Genomic DNA, 23820 nt, shown 5'->3' on the forward strand with positions numbered 1-23820 from the left:
AAATCTTAGTGTATGGAGAATATCATAAAACAATGATAGAAAAGAAAAAAACCTTAGTTCTCTATTAAGGACAACCAACACACTTAGATTTTTTTCACGAGCTCGGCTGTGCGAATCTCGGTTTCCCGATTTTAACCGAGACTCAGCTAACAATTTTTCCGGTTGCTTAGCAACGAAGCACGATTTACTGATACTCGGCTTTTATTTACTGAGATCCCAGGAAATTTGTTTGTCGACTTCTCGGCTGTCCGGATCTCGGTTAAAATTAGCCGAGATTCGGCATTCTAATTTAAGTGTGAAAGAAAAATACTCTGTTAAAACTGTTAAAACTCTGCTAAAGCCTTAGAAATAAAATGAATTTTATTTTTTTTAAGTCAAATGTGGTTTTGGGTAATAATCTCTAATTAACAAAATACAATTGTAATTGTTTTCCATTCGACCCTTATAATTTAATTATTTCTTTATAATGTTTATGTAAAAATGGAGAAGGTTTGTGCCTCTGTGGAAAACATTTTGTATAAAATCACTCTAAATTATTTCTCATCTCTTCCAATGTTTTGTTATATAAATAAATGGGTAATATAAAGATTGTTAATTTGGTTGATAAATTTATTTTAATTAAGGTAATCGTTACATTCTTGTAAAATATTTTGCAAAAAAATGGAATTGAAAAATTCAAATACAATTCAACTTTCTAAGACAGCATGGAAAATATTGTTGCTGACTGAACATGCACAGCAAAAAGATGCCAAAGAGTCCATGAAGATATCCTTTTTTTTAAAGATTAATCAAGCATTATCAGAAAAAAAAACAAATAGGTAGTATTATTCAATTCTGAACTCGTAGAAAATGTAGACATAAAACAAGTATCTAAACTTAAGACTAAAGTGGTGAAATTTCGCCAAACATACAATTTAAAAGTAAAAAATCATTCATCCTTGTTCAAGATTAATACAGAGCTAGAGATTCTATCGAATAAATAAGTAATCAGAAAACTAATTGATGTGAAATTGAATATTAGTTTGAAAAGGGAGGACATTTCCAGCCCAAAGGAACAGGGGGACAGGCGGGCACATGATCAAAAGGGAGGCCTGTCCTCCCAAAGGATACCATCTGGTAAGCTTAAGTGTGATGCTTCCTCCAAAGGACAAAATCGTCCACTGGAAGCACTCTCTGTCCCAGTTGGGACGTAACGTCAGAAAGAAGCAGAAACCATAACGAAAATACGGACAGCCAATTTACTGGAGTGATAATGAACACGAACTTGTTAGATCTCATTTTTCATTTTCATGATTTGACAAGTGGTTATTTTCTTATGTCTTGGATTTTTTGCAAGAAATAATTAAACTATTAATTCGAGATTCATCCTAACATTATTTCAAAGTTTTCTCAAGGATTGCATGCGATTGGGTGTGGACATCAAAGTTTAAATATTCTTTCGATTGTGATGTAATTTTCAGGAAAATGAGTTATATTTTTGATAAATGCACAGAAAATTTCGAATTTAGTGATGGTTTAATTTGTGTTTCATAATGAAAATTATGGGTATGATGCAAGAAACCTCGTCGAAAACTTTGAAAATATCAATGTTAGTTATCATATTAGTCTTTGTAAGAATCCATCCATAATATTGACAAAACGGAAAATGAAAATTCGACATAAAGTGCGGTAAAGCACGGCCTACACACTAAGCTCATACGGTGAATTTCACCGTAATCTCAACAGCTGAACAGTTCGGTGAAATAAAACACCGTGATTCCGTCGAAATTTTACGGATTCCGGTGATTTTTCACGGAATACTGTCAAAATTTACCGTACTCCGTTAATTTATTTCACCGAACTGTTCAGCTGTTGAGATTTTACAGGAATCCGTAAAATAATTTAAGTGTGTACAGTCCACTTCACGGAGAAATTCTCTTTCTTTCGCTCTTCAACAAAACTTGAAAACAACAGTTCAAATACCTGTCAACATTGACATATAGTGGTACCGTAGTTTCCAGATTCCCCAAAGGAAAGAAAGGATTTAAGCTGATATAATTTGTATCTGCCTTTGAAAAAATATACGCGAGGTGTGTCGATCCTTACGATGAAAAATCTAATGATAGTTTTTACTTAATACACACTACGTAGGCATTATAGAATAAGTTTTGAACATTTTTAGATGGCTGCCCGCATTTTATTTCACTTTCGATTCACTTCGGAAGAGGTTTTTCATAACTGTCTATTGAAAATGTCAAGGTAATCAAGTTCTATACTGCCGTGAATCACAAGTCAGTCCGATCTGTAAAAAGTAGGCATTGAGGATATGGGCTGTGAAGTTTTCAAACTCGTTTTCCATACGAATATTCAAAAAAATCCAGAGGATTGGAACATGTTCCAAATTTAATGAAACTTCCACAACTTGCTTTTCACTACGACATCTTTCCGAGAAAAATATAAAGATGATCAAAATAAGTTACATTTTTGTGTTCCACGGTCTGAAAGGTTGTAGTGGGTCTGATATGCGATTACTTTTCATTATGGGACAATTTGATTTGCTGTTTTTTCCTGATTTTTCCGAACAAATCATATTATTTCATTAGTGCAGCTGAAAGAGCATATGAAGAGATGTTGAAAACTGAACTCAACTCAATTTTGACGAAAATGCAGATGGGACTGACTTGCGATTCACGGCAGTATAATAACTTCAAATACATCAAATACAACATAAGCACCAACACTACTTGATCTTCCACTATCTCGGTCTGCAATCTGTTCTTCTTTTTCTCAGCATTACGTCCCCATTGAGGCACGGCCTGCGTCTAAGCTGATTGTACTAATTTTCCCCGAATGTCATTTATCAGAACGTTATTTCCCCGGATACCTCGTTTCTTCGAATAAAGACTGAAACGCACAAAAATTGGTCAACTTAAAATTTATGTGTTTCTATTGGAAATGCATTTAAATAAAAACTGAAATTCTGCATTTCAAAGTTAAGTGTATATACATTGGTTGCTATGACTAGTTTTCACCTTTTGCTCTCCAATTTAAAACAATTGACGTCCAAGTAAGAGGAGCAGCGTGTCAAACATTTAATCCGACGTTCTCGCACGAAACTTCTGTAAAGGCAGCTTCCGGGACAGGAGTGTTTAACCGCATCAGGAAATAGAAAGGTGGCCAAAGTTTTCAAAACCATCAAACTGTCGAAATTCCCGAAACTTTTCCGGAATGCCATTGCACGTGTGATCTTTTTTTTTCTATCTTTATTAACGAGATTTTTAGCCCTGGGCTAGTTCATCTCGGGACCAACGGCTTTACTTCCCTTCCGAAGGAAGTCGTCACTGAAATTTTTAGTGACTATCTCGGAGATGGGATTCGATCCCAGGTCCTCGGCGTGAGAGGCGTGTGTTCTAACCACTACACCAGGTCCGTCACCTACGGATGTGATCTAAAAAGTGACATTTTCATCACTACGGGAACCATCAATCAAGAGATCTACTTCTAGGAATGCCTCGAAAAGAGGATGCTATAATTCCTGAAGCAAGCCAGACTTGGCGAGCTTCCACTATGGAAAAAAGGCAATCGAGTAGTACGATGCGAACAACGTGGTTTTAGTATCCAAATAACACAACCCTCCAAACAACCCAGAACTCCGCCCTATCGAACGGTATAGGGCCTTAGTCAGATGGCATTTCATAAAAACTAATAAATCCATGGAAAATGTGCAGCACTTCAAATCAAACTGGCGTTCGGCGGCGAATGAGGTCGATGAGGCCACTGTGCAAAATTTTATGAAAGGTGGGGTTAACCTGAAGGCAAAGCATTTCGGATTTGGCAAACCAAAGTAATAAACGAACATTTTTTCCTATAAATATATGAATTAAATTACCAAAAGATTAAAAGAAGGTTTTTGTATTATGAACTTTGACTGAAATATACGATTGTGTTGTCGACCAATTTTTTCTCGTTACAGTCTTTAGCCCATTTTCCCGAAAAGTTTTTGGCACTCATAATGGGCATAACTTCATACAGAGTAGTGTTTGATCCTTGGGGTGGGACGTTCGCTCCAGCGGGAGCGGGTGGAGAAGCAGGATCGATCGTGTTGAGTGAGAGTGCGCGTCGTACAATAGGGAAAAAGTGAATACCGCTTCAGTAGTGTTTGATATTTATATATAACCTATTTGTTATTATGCTAACCCTGCCATTCTTGAAACGGGTCGTGGGAATTACAGTAGAGTTATCACTTTCCATCTCCTGGGCTAAAGTTGTCTGCATTTATATAGATATCGAAGGGTATCAATAAATACATGCACACAAATTTCTTCCATAAAAGCACTGCCGGTCAGTGGGAGGTGGATTGTACACACACACATAATGAACATAACTTCATACGTGATTTCTCTAGCACATTATTGAAAGTAGTGTCGTTAGTCGTATGAGCAATTCCCTCTTTGTTAACATAGCTACAGCCTTTATCAGCTTGTTCCAACCCGTTGGACATGAGGTAATATCGCATGTCTGATCCATCTTCCATTCTCAATATTGCCAACTACTTTTTTACGAGTCTCCGCATCCAGAAACAATATAATTTTGTAGTTCCAGTTTTCACACAGACCACCGAATCCTACACGCCAAATCATTGAATAATGGGCGCATAAACTTCACGTTACGTTACGCCACGTTATCGTGCTTATCTAAATTGTGGATAGGGTTGATCAGACTGTTGGAATTTAATTTAACTTGCCAAACGTTGTCCTTTATTCGTCTGCGGGTCTGTTGCACTGAAATCAATCCGTTTGCTCTGCGGTTGTATTGCCTTTCTTGGTTGGTTTAAAATTTTCGTTGGGCCACCATATCAGATTGGTGATACCTACATTATGCCAAAGAGGCTGCCATCTATATTCTGGCATAATCTAGTATTGTCTCTTTTCCTCCTAAATTCATTTCAAGGTTTATGAAAATTTGTGGGTTTTGTGGGTTTTATAATACTAGAAAAATAGGCATACACTTTTGCTCCGTTTATGGTTCTCCTAAGGGAATATTTATGAACGAGGGTTGAAATAAAATATTATGTTTACTCGTAATTCAATAAATCTGTTACTGCCTGTAATGTTGACATTTATTCTTCATCGGTACTTATTTGTTATGATTTACTAATTTCTCTCTTCGCATTATTATTATCAATTTGGTAAAGTTATTAGCGAAATTGAAGATCGATCAAATCGCCCATTCTTACAAAGGAAACGATACATATAACGTACCTAATCTAGATGTATATTTTATTTGGTTCCGAAGTGTTTAATTCATATGATCCCATTAAATGTGGATTCCGCTCAGGCCACCACCGGGATCCTGTTTTCGACCGACTGAAAAGTGACTGAGATTGCACGATGACGTTAACCTGAACGAAGGCCATTGGCTTGTATTGCCGATTTGGCATCGGCATCACCAAACTGGTTTCTACATCATCGTATTCTTACTTAAACCCTATCATAAGACGCGAAATAAGAAGCTTGCGTAATATGTTCTGGGAGAGAGATCTTCTAAAGTTGTTCTGTTACATGGAACAAGCGTCTCAAGCGTCTGGAAGTAATCCTATTACCTTCTTCTGGTGCGCACAACCCTTCTGACTAAATGTGCATATAACGCGGAAAAATCACGTTCGCTGGAATATCTTCGTCATGACAGCAAGGCGGATCTACCATCGTTGTCGATTTTGTTCAGGCTCTTTATAATTCGATTATCCATGTCTCTTTACTTCGCTAAGTTAAGCTATTTTTTTCGCACGCGGTTACATGCACTATTGTAAAGATCTATCGACCAGAAGACCACTGCACACTGGTTCACGAAGCTAATTTAAGTGGACATGAGGTTTTCGTTTCGATTTACATATTGATCTTACACCCAAAATAGTCATAGTTGCGCTTCAGAGAATATGTTCAGAACATTCAGTACTATTAATTGTATGGAACTTTTTGCTTTGCGACGTGTACTAACTCATTTATGGGAACCAATTGTGTGTTGATATATTCTACAAAGTTGTAGAAAATGTTCGCTGACCAAACTTTTTCTCGGTCTAGCTTAGGAGCCGTGATAATTGAGTTGTATAGTAAATACAATTTTTTGTTTTTTTGTTCACAAGTCAGATTTTTTTGACTCACTATGTTCTACAAACTTCGTCTTGTCAATTTCCACAAGTATACTGAATATATCATAACTACATTTTTGAAAGATTTTTCATGTTATTTAAGATTTTTGACACATGGCTGGAAATAATATTCTTCGAGCTCTATTGAAGTTGATTGAAAAAAAGCGATTTGGGATAATTATTTGTTAAGCATTTGTACAAATTGAATTTACAAAAGTTATAGCTATCTCCGCTCACTGAATTGTTCGTGTGTTCAGACTATATTAAAATTTGTCCATCTTTTTTAAATCAATTTAAAGATTCATATTCCACGTATACCGTTTGAATTACCTGATAAAATTCGGGTTGGTTGTGAGTCACTTTTTAGTGACTTGGTTAATATTTTGGACCTGGTCACTAAAAACTCACTATTTGCAGGAAAAAGTTACTTTTTTTTCATTAAAGTCATCACTATTTTCGGGATTTAATGATAGAAAAATGTTAATCTGAATTACATTCATTCTTAAACTGAAAAAGCAAAGCCAAATGTATTCTCTGAAGATCTGCTATTACGAACATTACACTCGTTTACACAATCAACGAGCCGAGAAAACAAGTTATAAAAATGTCAAGATACTTTAAGTAATAAATTTCTAGATAAATGTCTGCAACTTTTTACCGGGTTTCTTACAATAATATGTTAACTAGAGGAGTTTAATGAAAAAAATCTCGTAGTTTCAGTGATTATTTGCCCAAAATCGAGTACGTATGATTGACTGGCCTGCTGACAACAAATGTAAAGTAATCTTAGTCAGTAAGCCAGAAAGGATCTCCTACCTAATGTTGGAAGGAATCTCAACAAAACTGCTTTAAAAGTTCTACAAGCTTCAATGGAATTTCAGCCATTATTCTAAACATTCGTTAGAAACTCCTCCAAGTACTACATGTTAATCTAGTAAATTACTAGAAGTGTGCAAGGCAGGAAATCCATCAATAATTTCTCGTGGTTTCGAATCACATCGATCGAGGATCTTTTAGTAAAGGAATTTTTCTCGACCTCCCAGCCCCAGGGCATAAAGTGGAAGTGCTCATATAACATAAAGTTGAGAAGTAGGCTTTGTCCCAGTTGAAATGGAAAGCAGAAGGAAGGAATGATATTTTACAAAGTTGAAGAAAAGACTTGACAAGTACGATTTTTAACCGAAAAAATGTTTGTTTGGCAAAATGGTTTGTATGAGTATTGCTAGAACTTAACCGAATATACCAAATGAACATCGTTAGCGTAAAAAAATATACAATGTGTATCATTTACTGTTCTCTGAACATATTCGCTGAAACAATTATAATTTTAAAATCAATTAATCGACACAAAACCCTAATGTCCACTTAAATGAGCTTTCTGGACCAGTGTGCATCGATGACTTGCAAATATTGTTCGCCACGATTGCTCTATTAATGCCTTTAATCAATCAGCCGTCAGTGACGGCGTTTTAACCCAATTTACTTTTTGCATAACTTGAGAAAAAAACACAATCGAAGATCCTATTGCTTTAATTATTAAATCCATATCGATTAAGGAATGATAGTCGTCGCAAAGACATGCAACCTATACCTAAGGTTATGATGTTTAGCGGTTCCATGTCTGTTCTACCGAACGGTGATCCTCGCTCGTGGATGTCCTCCCGTTATCGATTGTATGTTCCTGACTCCGGGCAGCTCTGCTAGACGGCTAGACATTGATGCGTTGAAAAATCTGAGCCCTGATCGGACCGATATTCGCGCGGATTGCAGCGATACGATATGGTGGCTCAACTTGGCGTGTTTGATACGCTTCGTTGATCGCATGGAACAGCCGACGAGACGCCGGACCGCCCGGTACTATGCTTATCATCTGTTTCCGACTATTATCGTCTGGCTCCATGCATGCGCTTCAACGTCATCACCGGCTGTCAATACGGTTGTTTTGTGATATGTGAGTACAAATGCAATGATGTTTCAATGGTAACTCTGGCTATGAAACTGATTAATTAAAAAACCCTATTCTACATCATACTATTCACTTTTTCTATAATGTAACGTTTGTTATTCAGCGTTGACATAGAGTAACTCGTTTTCTTTTTTTTCTGGACAACATACTAACATCTGCCAATTTCGGGTACAAAGCCTAAACACCACCGTTTTACGAAGATTAACGACCGTTATTATGAATGATCAATATCTTAAAAAGTAATCAAAATAAACTGCCCATACTCGCATAACAGTCCCATATTATATGGGATTTCCTATATAAATGGGACTGTTATGCGAGTATGGGCAGTAAAGGATAATGATGTTCAGCAAAATTGTTCAGTAGATGGTCATGAAATGCGGTGGTCATTGAAATACGGAATTCTGCCACAAGGCGGTGCTAGAGAGCATGAAACTTTTGTTTTGCGGATATTTCAGGATCCTGACTATTTAAAAATATGGCGTCTTCGGCAAAGTTATTCAGTAGCTCAAGCGCTATCATTAGAAAAGCCATGATAATCGAAATTTTGCCACTAGGCGGCGCTAGTGAGTCTGATTTTTTTTTTGTGTTGCGGTCATCTCAGGATTCTGACCACTTAGGAAGATGGCGTCTTCGGCAAAATTGTTCAGGAGCTCAAAACCCATCATTGTAAAAGCCATGAGTTTCGAAATTTCGCCACTAGGCAGCGCTAGTGAGCATGCTATTTTTGTTTTGTGATTATATCAGGATCTTGACCACTAAGAAGATGGCTTCTAAGGCAAAGTTGTCTAGTAGGTCAAACGCTTTTGTCATGAGGCGGCGCCATTTTTTTTTGTTTTGCGATTATCTCAGGATCCTAACCACTTAGAGAGATGGCGTCTTCGGCAAAGTTATCCAGTGGCTCAAGCGCTATCATTATAAAAAAACATGAACTTTGAAAAAAATGCCATCAGGTGCCGCTAGTGAGCATAAAACTTTTGTTTTGCAGATATCTCAGGATCCTGTCCACTTAGAGAGATGACGGCATGCACACAAGTACCATATGGTGTCAAGATCTCATGGCTCAAATAATGATAGTCCTTGATTTATTGAATAACTTTTCCAAAGACGCTATCCTTCTAAGTGGTCAGGCATCTGGTATCTGCAAACCAAAAGTTTCATGCTTAATAGCGGAATCTGATAGCAGAATCTCGAGACACTTGGCTGAAATCATTATAGTTCTTTAGCAACTTTGCCAAAGACGTCATCATTCTCATTGCTCAGACTTCTGATATATCGGCAAAACAAGTATCAGGCTTGCTATACCACCTAGTTGCTAAGTTTTGAATCAACTAGCTTGAACAATGATAACCCTTGACTAACTGAGTAGATTTGCCGAAGACGCCATGTTTTTGAGATATTTGCAAAACAAAAGTTTCATATTTACTAGAATTTTGCCGATGACACAATTTTTTTAAATGGTCTAAACCCTGACATAACCGCAAAACGAAAGTTTCATTCTCACTAGCGCTACCTGGAAGAAATCTCGAATCTCTTAAATAGAATAATGATAGCCCATTAGCTACTTTGCCGAATACGCCATCTCTTTATGTGGCCAGAATCCTGAGATATCCGCAAAACAAAAATATCATGCTTATTGTGCCGCCTGGTGGAAAAATCTCGAACCTCTTTATTAGAATAATGGTAGCCCTTGACCCCTCATTACATTTTGTGCAATGGTGGAGCCAACGTTTTCGGTCACTTTCATCCATGGTTTCTCCAATTCCAGCTCGATTTTCGAACTTTGGCCTTCATTATAGCCCAAAATCTTTCCACCGGATGAAATTCTGGTGAATTTGGGGGGTTGGCGGTTTTTGGTACAAAAACAACGTTATTGTCTCTGTACCAATTCAACGTCGATCGCGCGTAATGGCCAGATCCGGCCAAAATAATGTCTCGCCTCCGTAAGAGCGCAGGAAGGGCAACATACGCTTCTAGAGGTACTCGGTGCGGTGATGTAGGTTCCGCCATCCATAACCACACATTTCAGTTTCGTTAACCACTCTCGATACAGCTTCCTTGCGCGGGATTTGGCCGCCGTGTTTTGTTGATCACGCCAGTTTGATGTCTTCGGGACCTTGAATACACGAGGCCCAGCTCGTTTTATGGTTTGCTGAACGAACCAGGTGGAACACTTGGCCTTCAGAGCCGTGTCGCGAATCCAAAGGTTTGGATTACGCTTGAAATAATCCAACACCTTCCGGGCCTTCACAGGGTCAGCTTTCTTCGATGTTCTTCCACTTCCAGCTCGCCGCTCGGTCGTCTGGGACTCCTTAAAAGATTTTACCACCCGAGAGACAGTTGACAGGTGATTACCAGTTGTCTTCCGATCCATCTCATGCTCGCAATCGAATTTTCCATGACGCGTCATGAATTTTTGAGGTTTTGTCCGGCCATGCGTCACTGTGTGACGGCGCGCAAAATTCTTCGTCAATGTTCTTCTTGTTTCGATATCATCTTAATAATCACTGTACCGATTGTTATGAAATTTTGCACATGTAAACAATACCCTCCAATCTAGTTATACCCAGTCGTCAGGATCCTGAGATAACCACAAAAAAAGTTCATGCTCATTAGCGCCATCTAGTGGCAAAATTTTGAATTTCAGGGCTCAAATAATGATAGTCCTTAAGCTACTGCACAACCTCCATCTTCTTAAGTGGTGTAGCGCTACCTGGCGGCAAAATTACGAATTTCATGGCTCAAATAATGACATTCCTTTAGCTACTAAATAACTTTGTCGAAGACGCCTTCTCTCTGAGTAGTCTCGATCTTGGGTTATCCGCTAAACAAATGTTGATTCTCTTAAACAGTGTTGCCAGCCACATGAACATATGTGTTTCGGACGACTGTATTGCACACAACACTTCCTTCAACTTTGGTGAACATTCAGTATCGTTATCTTTAAAATTTATTGATATTTGCATAGAACACCCCCATATAATTGGCTCTTTTGATAACAATCGAGCAATGTTGCCATCTATTATCAGAATATGAAATTCTGAATGCCAATTTTGGAAAGTTCTCAATCAATGTTTCAACTTTGCTGAATATCTCGGATCAGTATTTCCACAACTAGATATTGTATTCTTCAAAAACATAATTATAACCTTGATTTTTTTACGACCGATTCTTTTTACGACCCCCCGATAACGGTCGTAAAACGAGGTTGGGGTGTATTTACCTAAAATCCGAGAAGAATCATGCAAAAGTTTGTCATATTTTCCAGAAACAATCTTCCAAGAATACGTATAGGGTTTCCCAGAAAGTATGGACACGACTTTGGAACGAGAATCATAATATATTTTCAAACAAATATTTTTCTTTTTATATTTTTGTATTTTTCCTTGGGGCATTTTAAATGCTGCCTGCGAAAATTTTGTTTGATAAAATAACCTTTTACATTGAAATTTTTTATTTAAAATAATCAATTCTTATCTAGTCAGCATATACCCTACTTTTGTGTTTTGTTGGAAATTAACTAGGAATAGATGTATTTATCATAATCCTTCGATGTGGTGAGTTCAAGTACATCTTATCTAAGATGTTCCACAAGATTTTTTTTTAATTTTATTTGGCTTTGCTAGAAAACCATTGACAAAATAGTAAAATTCTCAAAAATCACTAGTTTTTTCACATAAGATAACAAAATCACAGCTTTTCAGGTATTTTCAATATAAACAAAAAATATTTCATTTCAGATTTACTTATAATTTCATATATTTAGGTTTATACTGCACATACTCGCAATACAGTCCCATTAGGAAAATCATCATGTCGAGAAAAACGCAACTGAACATTATTGCAAAAAAAAAATCTTAACGCCGCTGCTCGCAGCAGAAAATTTTAGTGCCATCCATCAACACATTATCATTAGAGTATAAGAAAATGATCAGTAACCAAAATATTGTTAATACATTTATTTTTATGTACAAATCCAAGATACTTGCAAGTGGGACTCGTTATCCGAGTACTTTTCTCATCATATTCAAATATACCCGCATACCAGTCCCATTGCTTGGGACTCGCTTACTTTGTTATTGCGCACCTTGACACATTTAAAGCCAAGTTTACTGTAGATTCCATGGCACTTTTACTTTTGCTACTATTAGGGTTCTCATCTTCTAGTTACAATGCTTCTTGTAAAATATTAGACTTAACGGTGAATAGTGACAGTCCTGAAGACATTCCTGGATTTGATGAAAGCGTTGCGACCGGCCGATAGGAAAGGTAATCTGGATTCACCTGCAGCACGTTTATATTGGATTTGAAACACAGTACTCAGGCGGGCAAGTATTATTTAGCTTGATTTCGGCAGAGCTATTCGACAGTTCTTAGAAACCCATAATGCTGCCTTCTTATTGGATCTATTCATTTTTCAGCATTGGATATGGCTCATGCATAGTTTGACCAGTTGACGATACCAGTGCGCTGCAGTGGTAATTTGCGTATTCCCATGTTGGCCCAAAAAGCCTTTCCCTCGTCGTTGGAAGATGAACCTACCTAAGATTTTGTGATAATTGGTCAGAAGACGAGGGCAATCACAGCAGTAAGTTTGACTTGGGGGGTAGCTACTTATCTTATTTTTAGTTTAGACTCTGATAAGATTTAACATTTAGATATTTTTTCTATCACTTAGCGCACCATAAGTTATTTCAAGCAATAACAATATTTGTTATGGAATAAAGATGGTTAAAAATACTGTAATTTGTAGTATTTATTTTTCTTATGGGATGAAAATTACGAGCCAAGATTATTGAAATCATAACAGGAAGAGGTTTGCTTGAATTTCATCGTAAACTACTAGTGGGACTGTTCTGCGGGTACTTTCAATATGGGACGCACCTGATTTGATATTTTTTTCGCATTTCGTCCATACAAAAATACAATTTTAGATATGATACCTAGAAGTACACTAATAATAAACATGATTCACGAAGAAATCACAAAAGTGATGAAAATTCAAATGGGACTGTTATGCGAGTATGGGCAGGTTTCGTTAAAATAAGTGAAAGTCTGATCATTTATCGTATCGGTAATGATAAATATATTTTTTTAGATTTTTAATGTACGTAGTTTATGACTTAACACACATTTTGTGGAATGAAACACGTGAAAATCAGAATTTTATCTAGTCTGGGACACCCTAGAAACGATCTCAAAAAGTTCATTCAAGTGGTTGCATGAAGATTTCTCCTGAGAATACTACAAGAATTTCTTGAAGAATTCGGTATAGATGTTCCCAGTAATTTATCAAGAATTCATTTTGACAATGGCAATATTTCACCATGAAGGGGCCAGGTAGCGCAGCTTTTCAGCAAGATCAAGCTGAGGGTCGTGGGTTCGAGTCCCGTCGTCAAGGACTTCCCAGGGCATAGAGTATCTTCATACTTGTCACACAATATATACATGCAAAAATGGTAAATTTTATTTGATTTTTATATATAACTAATATGGGGTAACATTAATCACCCATGAAAACAACGAAACAAAATATCATTACTTACTAAAATCATGGTCCCTAATGCCGAAGAAAGAACTCCATCAATTCTTATTTTTCCGATGCTATTTTGATACCGATGTATCATCGAATAGGTAAGTTCCATTATTACAGCGCATAATGTGAATATTTTGAAATTTCGAATGCCTGGGGTACGTTTTCCGGAAACCATTAAAAATCACTTGGTCCAGTCTGTCTGAACACCGACCAAATAATCTTGCGAAACTATCAAAATAACGCATTGCTGGGCTAAATTTATACGCTTGGATGAATCATAACCAAATGGACAGTTGAAACTATCATCGATTAGTTAAGTATACTAGTACCATTAGTTATGTATACTAGCCCTGCATTTGATTTATGAAACACTTCTCAATGAATTCACATCGTAAAAATGTATACACATTACTTATTCAACGTAGGGTGCCGTAAACGGGTTCCAGTTGATTGGCACCAGACTGTCTGTAGTAAAAACCATAAATCACCCTGATAGGTAGGTTGTAACGCGCTGTTACATCGATATGTGACACCAGCTATAACTGTGTTTCAATTATTATTATTGTTAATTTTTATTATATTTTTTTTCGCTCATGGCGAGTTGTGGTTCAAAAGTAGAAGGTACGTTTATTTTATTGGTACGGCATAACACGTGCGATTGATACTTTCGTGAAATTCTTCATTAAATTTTTGATGTTCAGAATCATGGCACCGCACTTGTTAAGGCGATTGAATATTTTGCAATGGAATCATTACAATTGTTGGTTTATTTTACAACATTTTGAACATGGACTCAATGGCATCAATTGATCATCTACTTTTCTATGCCACATGCTTTTTTTTCATATGTAACAGTCGTCGACAACTTTTTGAAAACTTGTCAGTAGACAAAAGTGAATGCTTTTTCGATACACGAATCAAACACCTATTGACAATTCGAGTGACAATTAGAAGTTCGGCAGTCAAAACTTCGGCGAAGTTCGGCGTCGGCATTCTAATTTGGTGCTTCGCCGACGCATAAGGATTGCCTTTGTCGGCGTAGCACTTCGGTAGAATGCCGACGCCGAACTTCGGCGAACTTTCGGTGATATTTCATTACTCTTATGAACTTCGGTCTAAAGTTAATCTGAATACACAATACAATAGTTCGATCGAGTCTCGACTAAACTGCTATGAAATTGATCGTCTCTGGTAGATGGGGTATATTTAATTCTAATTGATTGATGTATCAGTATCAATCTCGCTCTGCAGAATAAAGAATGATTTCATTCAAATTGTACACGATGCATGTCTACCGCTCTTCCGTGATCACGTTGATCGATATCATAAGGACAAATAATACCACGTCATCAAGATTGACTATAATGCAAACCACGGTGAACATAACATATTTGGTAACTGATATTGTTTTGTCTGTCTCTTTCTCTCTCTCTCCACAGAACAATCCTGGTGGCTGCGTGCGAAAAGAAAACGATCGTATTGTTCGATCCAATCACCGAAAAGCAGATGTGCACCATCAAGAATGCTCACAGCGATAGTGTCAACTGTGTCAAGTAAGTTTGAATTACATTACATATTTGACCGCGCAGAACAATATATTATGAGGAAAAACATGGGAAAAAGAAACAAAAAGTAGTTCACTTTTATATGTATCTGTTAAACGGTTTAACAGATACATATAAAAGTGAACTACTTTCGATCAAAATTATTTTTCGACGAAATGTTGTGAAGTCATTTGACCAAATGGCAATCGATCAAATGTCGTAAAGTCCACAGGACAGACATCCTTAGCATCCTTGTTTTGTTCCATTACTCCACTGGAATTACATCCAAGCTTCTTAAAATGTTTAGATTACCTTTTTAATGCATATTAAATACAATAATTTTCCCCTCCGATGTTCGCAAGATTGTTTTTGTTTTATTTTGATTACTGGTACCGTAACCAAATCTAGCTTAATTATAGATATTGAATATCGTCAGTGAGAACATTGAATATCAATTCAAATTATACATATTTTTGCTTCTACATATAAGCTGCAGTTATACGTATTGCTCCCATTCAAGCAATTAACTCAATAGCAATAAGTGAGGTGTTATTGCTATTGAGTTAGTCAAGTGGTTTCCTACAACACCTACTAAATTATGAAAATCTCAACAAACGGCCATCATAGCAGGGATTGTAGTTAGCTGCGGGAACCTGTGAGTCGTTAGTTAGTTTGTTGGTATATAATTGTCACCGTCGCGCCTATTAGAAGTCATTATATTATCGCTGAAAGATGCACACGTGTGGCGAGCTGTCATGTCTCGTGACAGAATAGTTTAGATGGTTAGATTAGCGGTTAGACATTTCCTATGCCAGAAGGCGCGGACGACAGCAGCTCGCGTAGTAAAGTGTAGCCGTGATCTTGCAAATTGTGATCTAACAATGTTGATAGACCAATTAAGCCCGCGAAGGAGTGCGGGTAAATGAATGGAATTCAGTGTTCTTTACATTGATAGATGCATATTATTTATCGCAGTCAATTTGAATAATTATGACAATAGAAAAATAGCTTAAGTTCAAGTGAAGAAACAACTGAGCCACACAAAGAAGCTTTAAGAGTATAAGTAGAAAGTAAACAACAGATAATGAGTAAAAGGTACTCCAAAATTTTCGCTAATTCGTTTTGTGAACGATATCTACCTCATTGAATTAGATTGTAAAGCGGTGTCCTTTCGATAGCAGTGTCCACTTGTTTTATCAAAATAAAGTATGCAAAATGCAACTAGGGTAGATGTACCAATAGTGGAGGTACTAAGCACGCTTGAACTTCATTTAATTGCCTAAATTCAAAAAGCGCAATTAATGTACATGTTAATGTTGTAACGGGATGTAACGACCATTGACTTAATGAGAAAAATGATTTCATCGCAGTAACTCACGGCGTGTCAGTGTGTTCGAGCGTGGAGCTCAAGATTGCCGGCCACCGGAGGTTTTTCTACCCGCTATCACTAATAGCGGTGCACCAAATCACGGGAACGTGAACTTCACTATCATAGCACTTTACCGCGTAGTTAAAGTGGCGGTTATCCACCAAAATCGGTCCCACAATTTGCACTATATTTCACTTTGGTGCACGACACCTGGTTACCGGGAATTACGCGCGCGATCTCTACTCGTAAAGGGTTGAATTTTGCCACCGTTGGCCACAGCCGAAGATATTATTTCGGATTCGAGATAGAGATCGATTAAATTTGCACTTGCACTTGATTTATTGCGCGGAACGGACGAGGAAAAGAATAAACGCTACCGATCGTTTTGGGTGTCTATTTGGTACTGTCTTATTCTGGGTGTGTTACGTAATTCTGTTTCACATGATCGTAGTTCCTAAATGGGATGAGCTTGGTATGGTGTACAGTGGTAGTGTGAAATGGTGGTGACGGTTTACAATTCATCGTGTGTTAAATTGTTTGTGCTGAATTCAAATTTGCTCAAATCTACATACTATTTACAATTATTTTACAAAAATAATACCTCCACTATTAGTACACTGTTCCTTTAGTTGCGGTATATTTTTAATTTGTGTTCCTATAGTTGTGGTATCTGTTGTTTTCTTATGGGATCCTCCACTATAGGAACACTTTACCGCAACTATTGGTACAAGTTAGAAAAGTTTAAACAATTTTAGTGATATTTCATCAGTTTTAAAGCAATTTGAACGCTCTTTTCAACCATTCCGTGTCGATTGGCAGTGTCGGTTCTGTGGTTAATGCAATGAAATCAGTGAAAACGGCACTACCGCAACTATAGGAACAACCACAACTAAGGGTACACTTACCCTACAGATAGAGATATAGGCGTGCTTTTAAAGATTCCTCCATGAATTTATACCATAACTGCAACAAGAGTTAAAAAAGTGTAGTATTTCCCCAGGAAAAAAGGTTGAAACAACATTACGACGAACATTAGAATGACGCTTTAGGCACTGGCACGGTGGTTCAAGGCATCGGCAGAAATGAAAACGTCCTAATATTGGACATTAGCAATCAATCAACTCCCACTATGAAGGAAATTATATGCCGCTGAAAACGTTTCATGTCCTCTATGGGCATGATACGTGGACGATGCTCGAGGAGGACCTGCAAGCACTTGGAGTCTTCGAACGTCGGGTGCTTAGGACGATCTTCGGCGGTGTGCAGGAGAACGGTGTGTGGCGGCGAAGGATGAACCACGAGCTCGCCCAACTCTACGGCGAACCCAGTATCCAGAAGGTGGCCAAAGCTGGAAGGATACGATGGGCAGGGCATGTTGCAAGAATGCCGGACAGCAACCCTGCAAAGATGGTATTCGCTTCGGATCCGGTTGGTACAAGGAGGCGTGGAGCGCAGCGAGCTAGGTGGGCGGACCAAGTGCGTATCGATTTGGCGAGCGTGGGGCAGAACCGAGGATGGAGAGATGCGGCCACGAACCGAGTATTGTGGCGTGAAATTGTTGATTCAGTGTTATCTGTGTAGATGTTAACTAAATAAATGAAAATGCAGCTGGAAAAGATGGGCCCGGAGAATTTCCCACTTGTTTACTACAGTGGACATACGACGGAAGATAATTTGGGATAAGGCCACACATTTAGAAAGTTCATTTCTCGAATGTTTAAACGGTTTCGTTCTTTAGATAGTACCTAGGGTAAAAGCACCAGTTTTGGCCAGCCTAAGAGAAAATGTCAATAGAAATTATATGGGAAGCCGTATTTATACTACAAACATGTCAAATGCAAGCTTTCAATCTATATTATGTAACCTAAGCTAAGCTAAGCAAAACTGTTTGCTAATGTTAAACATTATTTTTCGCATAACAAAAATCCATATTTTTATGAACAAATTGTATGTTGTTATCCTTTCCTATTCTATTAAACTGCTGTGAATCGCAAGTCAGTCCCATCTGTGAAAAGTAGGCATTGAGAGAATAGGCTATGAAGTTTCCAAACGAATATTCAAAAAATTCCAGAAGATTGAAACATGTTCAGACCTGGGAGGGAGAAACCAATACAAAATTTCTGTACGTTATAGTGAGCCGGGATTCCGCTGTCACGAACTGTCACTGTGAGCCCAGATCTCAAACATTGGACTAACATGGAAAAAGCGCGTAACTGATTAAAACACATTTTCGCATTTCATCAAAAGTGACAAAAATCGAATGAAAATCAATTCATGCATACAATGCAAGTAATGTCACGTGAGCACCTTTCAATCGGATTGAATATAAAGCATTGAAAAACGCATCGTTTTACTTTTTCCAATAAAAATGAATATTTAGTGCATAGAAAACTGTGGCCCTTTTTTCATGTTTGTCAGGAAAAATCGAAAGTACACAAAAAAACAAAACTAGCGATTTTCCCCAAGCCTGCCTTGAATGTTGTTGGCAAGCTGGAGTTATCTTGCAGTTCAAACAGAAATTGTTCTATATTTCGTGTGTAGTATCGGTGCCTCCCTTCCAGGTTCAGACCTTAATGAAACCTTCACAGTTTGCTTTTCACTATGATATCTTTCCGAGAAAAATATAAAGATGATTAAAACACGGTTCATTTTTGTGTTACACGGCGCGGAAATCTGTAGTGGGACTGATATGCGGTTACTTCTCATTATGGGACAATTTGACTGTTTTACTTAATTTTTCCGATCAAATCAAATTATCTTATCAGTGCAGCTGAACGAGCATTAGAAGATATGTTGAAAACTGAACTCAACTCAATTTTGATGAAATTTCAGATGGGACTGACTTGCGATTAACGGCAGTAAAGTTATAGCTTTAAAAAATCAAAAATTTACTTCCATTCTCTGACACTTGGTCACTCTAGTGATTTATTCATTTATGGCCAAATTTGCTGCTACACTTACTCCCAGCGGAAAAAAGTAAAAAATCGTGTTCAAAATTAGTTTGGATTACTAAAAAAACTATATTTGTACAAAAGAGACCTAAGCTAAGAAATGTTTTCAGACTGTGCCACTGGGCGTTGCATGCTAGTCCGTTGTCTAGTGTGGTGCTTCCTTCAAAGGGCATAAATGCCCACTGGAAGCATTAACGTGTCAGTGTCTTTTTTTAGGCCGTGAGTTTCAACCGCATTCTTAAGTATAAATTTTACTATAATGGTCGTATTACTAAAAAGTCTCATACTTTTAAAATCATATATGTATATTTATCGATCTACAGCAAATTGTAAACGTTTTTCTCCAAATATTTCAATCTGTCAACTCAGAATAACATATGAAAATAATACATGGAAAATAGAATCGATTTCATTACAGCAGTATTGCCAATTTTGATGATTTCCATTGTGCTTTGAGAAGTTTTCTGAAAATAAATGATTTGTATTTCTAATGTGATTTAAATGTGACGTGGGAATTGAATAAGTAACTCTATGAAGGCGTAGGTTATTTTTAATATTAATACTTCCGCTAGGATGTACTTTGAACCTAAAAATTCTACTTATCAGTTCCCTTTGAATTTAAAATATTTTTAAAATATTGAACTCGATTGGTTACTCCACCAGCTGGCGCATTCAACTCGAATTTTGTGTGGGATATTCGTTCCAAATATATAAAAAAATGATCCTTTGTCACTGTTTCGTTCCGTGTACAAGTTGATCGCGTTCAATTGACCCCAGAATGGCAAATTCACTAGTTGATACCCTCATGAACATAATTGCTGAAGGTTGTATCTGGGTTTAAGCTTATTTTCATTAACATTTCAATTGTTGAAAGTTAGGCTTAGTACTCCCGTACAATCACATGTATAGGGGAACTGGGGGTAAAATGAACACCCTAAGCAATTTTCATGTTTTCTTGCTCATGGAGCTGTCAGATTCTTTTTCAATAGCTCAGAATTGAAGAAGGATGTTTATGCAATGTAACAAGTTGAAATATTGTGAGGAAAATAGAGTTTTATCATCATTATTATAATTTTGACAATTTCTTTCCACAGAGTCAATGTTCCAATCATGTGGGTAAAATGAACATGTAACGGGGGTAATATGAACATATACTTGGGGGTAAAATGAACATACAATGGGGGTAATATGAACATATACTGGGGGTAAAATGAACATGTAGTGGGGGTAGAATGAACACTATTTGAATTGAACGGGTTGCGGCACGATTCTTGGCATCTGGTACATGATCGATGCATATCTCAAGACATTCCGGAATCGATGGAACGTTTAGCTGCGACCATTTGGATGGCTGTCGAGGTTCGTCTTTGTATTTTCTCCGGAAAACTCTCGGCATCTGAAATAAAATCTGGTAGTATTCGTCCTACCATGGTGTTCATATTACCCCCAAAGAATCAACATAATCAAATCATTTGTTCTAAGAATTTAGAAGATAAAAATACTTTTAATTTCCATCTACTTATCATAAATACCTTAAAGATATGATGTTCCTCGCAGTTCAAAAGATGTTTGATGATTTTTGTCATAAAAACCTTAAATTTCACGAGTGAAAATTTACATCTTATGTGAAAACGGAGAGGCGTACTTTGTTTTTGTTTACTTTTCCAGCTTTTGACAGTTCTAGATCGCGCTAGAGTTGTTGAAATAGTTTCTTAGTCTAAGGATTAAGGATGGTGCTATGTTTTACATAGATTTATAGCATAATAACCGTAAAACACAAACCTGTTCATTTTACCCCCCCCCCCCCTCTGTTCATTTTACCCACAGTTCCCCTACATGCGCCTTGTGCACCAGCTCGCCCGGCGCTTAGTGGCTGTGATGAAGAAATACAAAGCAGTATTGCATGAGCCTAACAAATCAATTTCAGATAGGTAAAACATCAACTTTATCAATTTTTATCATAATACAACCTTCTACAATATGGTTCGTTGTGGTATCAAGTAGTGTTTTTGACATTTTGGTTTCAATTGAACGCGATCAACAATTTTCCTGAACCAAAGAGTATATGATGTGCTCACGCTATGTCTAAACCAGCAGATTATGTAAATCGAATGTACCTCGGATTTTTTTCCGCTAGAGTTCAGTATTTGGGTTATATTTTCATAATCGAAAGGTTTCAAAATATTCCATCGGTGAAATTTTTCTCATACATTTTGTATGGGCTGAAATGTGTAGGAAAACGTGATTTTCATTGATTTTCATAGTCTTTATATGAAAAAACAGCTAAAAAGTGGAAAAAATCAAAATTTCACCGATGGAATATTTTAAAATCTTCCGATTATGAAAATATAACCCAAATACCGAACTCTAGCGGAAAAAAGTCCGAGGTACATTCGATTTGCATAATCTGCTGGATTAGACACAGCGTGGTGCTGTTTCTCATACACTACCTACCATAAGTATGGAATCGCGTATTGCAACACTCACACTGAATATTGCAGCACCTTGAAAAGTTTAGCATCACCTAAAATGGATATTATCTCGTGATTCTGAAGTGCTATATTAATGTATTTTTGAGGTTATCTTAAAAAATAGTCTGCAATTTTTTATTTTCGTTGAAAAAAATTTTAGCATTGGATTGTGGGTGATGCTAAACTTTAAAGTGCTGCAATACTCAGTATTGCAACGATTCCATACTTAGGGTGGGTAGTGTATGTCTAAGCAGGAAATCCCATATGTACTTCAATTCAAATGCGCCAGCTCATAGAACGATCAAATGAGCTGACATTTTCAGGAAGTCTTCCTCTAACTCTAAGGAATAATCCTTGAGGGTGCCCGTTGAATTATACAACTTTATTTTTATCCCATACTGAGCTGGGCCAGTCTAATCTTGATGAGTCCTTACACCGTTATCGCCTGCGCTTTCAGCAATATTCATTTGTTCATAGAAATACTAATTCCACCTTTCGAACGTCCCACATTCGTCTTTCTAGATGCTACCATCCTTATCTCTGCACATCTCAGCTTACGGCACAAAGCCTTTGTTGAATGCGTTAAGCTGATAGAACTCTCGCATTTATTAATGTCGGGCCAAGAAGGGCTTCGCCGAAATCACGCTCTTCAGATAATATAGCCTTAAGTTGTAGCGCGTATTCCGTGGAGACATCCGGTTGCCTTAGCATCTTAAGGGCAGTCCGAAACGGCCGTCGGTACTGAACATGGACGCAGCTTGCTCATCACCAGATTGCGGTTAGCATTGATGTTAGCGCCACGATAGGTTCTCTCGTCGATAATGTCGGAGTTCGTAGTTTTCTGGGAAGATTCTTGAATAATATCGAACAAGATTCTTGGACAGTTAATCAGGATTTTTTATAGATCCTTATCACGGTTAGCAATGGTGGGCTATGAACCCCATTAGTATGATCCCTAAAACATTTACAGAAGACGGCACATGTAATACTTGTTGGATTCTTAACAATAGGAAAATTATTTGTGGCAGGGAATTCCTTGGAAATTCTTCGACGCGTTGGCGGCATTTCCGTTGGTATCTTCCAAAGAACCTCATCTTCAAGACTTTTGTAGAATTTAGGCAACAGTCTTTTAAGTTGTTCCTCAGAAAGATACTTGATAAGCTCCTTGCTAGGTTCTCGACTTCTACAAGGATTTATAGCAAAATTTCTTAAATGAATTTCAGGCATAATATTTGGGTAACCCTATATAAGATATCTGTTGATTTATCCCATGATCTGCACATTTTTTGCCTGAACTTCTTTGTGCAGGGTGGCCACTGAACCGTAAAAAACGGGAAAAGCGGGAAAAACAGAGGGAAAAACCGGGAATTTGAGAAGATCACCGGGAAAATCGTTTTGAACGAACATCTTCAAGCTGTAATCTACGAACCAAACTCCAAAATAAGTTATACAAAGTAGTTATGTTTAATGATATTGTCATGAGGCATTCGCAATTTTGAACAAATATCTTTCAAACATTGATGGTTTAATTTCTACTATGCTACACCACATTTATTAAAAATGTTTCATTATTTTCTATGCAATGTTTCGACATATTTTTTTGAATTTTTGTTGTTAATAACGATCATTGCAGAGGGTGGATGGATGTCAAAAATGATAAATTTCGGTGTTATTTGTAAGTGAGCCCTAAGTAAGTGCTTCTACATGTGGGGCCTTGTTTCATCCATACCATGAACTTATTTGCTTTGGAGAACTCTTTATTTCAATGAAGAAAATTCAAAGGATTGAGAATTGAAATAATTTCAATAACGGTAAAGAACTACTTGGGCATCTTGATGATTTACTCAGGCACCTGG

The 23820-nt window shown here is 37.3% G+C and overlaps 1 protein-coding gene across 4 annotated transcripts in view; it reads left to right on the top strand.

The window, feature by feature from the left end:
- The window catches only part of LOC5578886 (DDB1- and CUL4-associated factor 10 homolog), a 118574-nt gene that overhangs the window by 39540 nt on the left and 55214 nt on the right, over window positions 1-23820 (top strand). For all 4 annotated transcript variants that reach the window (XM_001664044.2, XM_021839620.1, XM_021839625.1 and 1 more), the window contains one exon: window positions 15069-15182. In XM_001664044.2, coding sequence (XP_001664094.1) covers window positions 15069-15182 — 114 coding nt within the window. The remainder of the gene's footprint in view (window positions 1-15068; window positions 15183-23820) is intronic.

The sequence above is a fragment of the Aedes aegypti genome, chromosome 1, assembly GCF_002204515.2.
Source record: "Aedes aegypti strain LVP_AGWG chromosome 1, AaegL5.0 Primary Assembly, whole genome shotgun sequence".
NCBI lineage: Eukaryota > Metazoa > Arthropoda > Insecta > Diptera > Culicidae > Aedes > Aedes aegypti.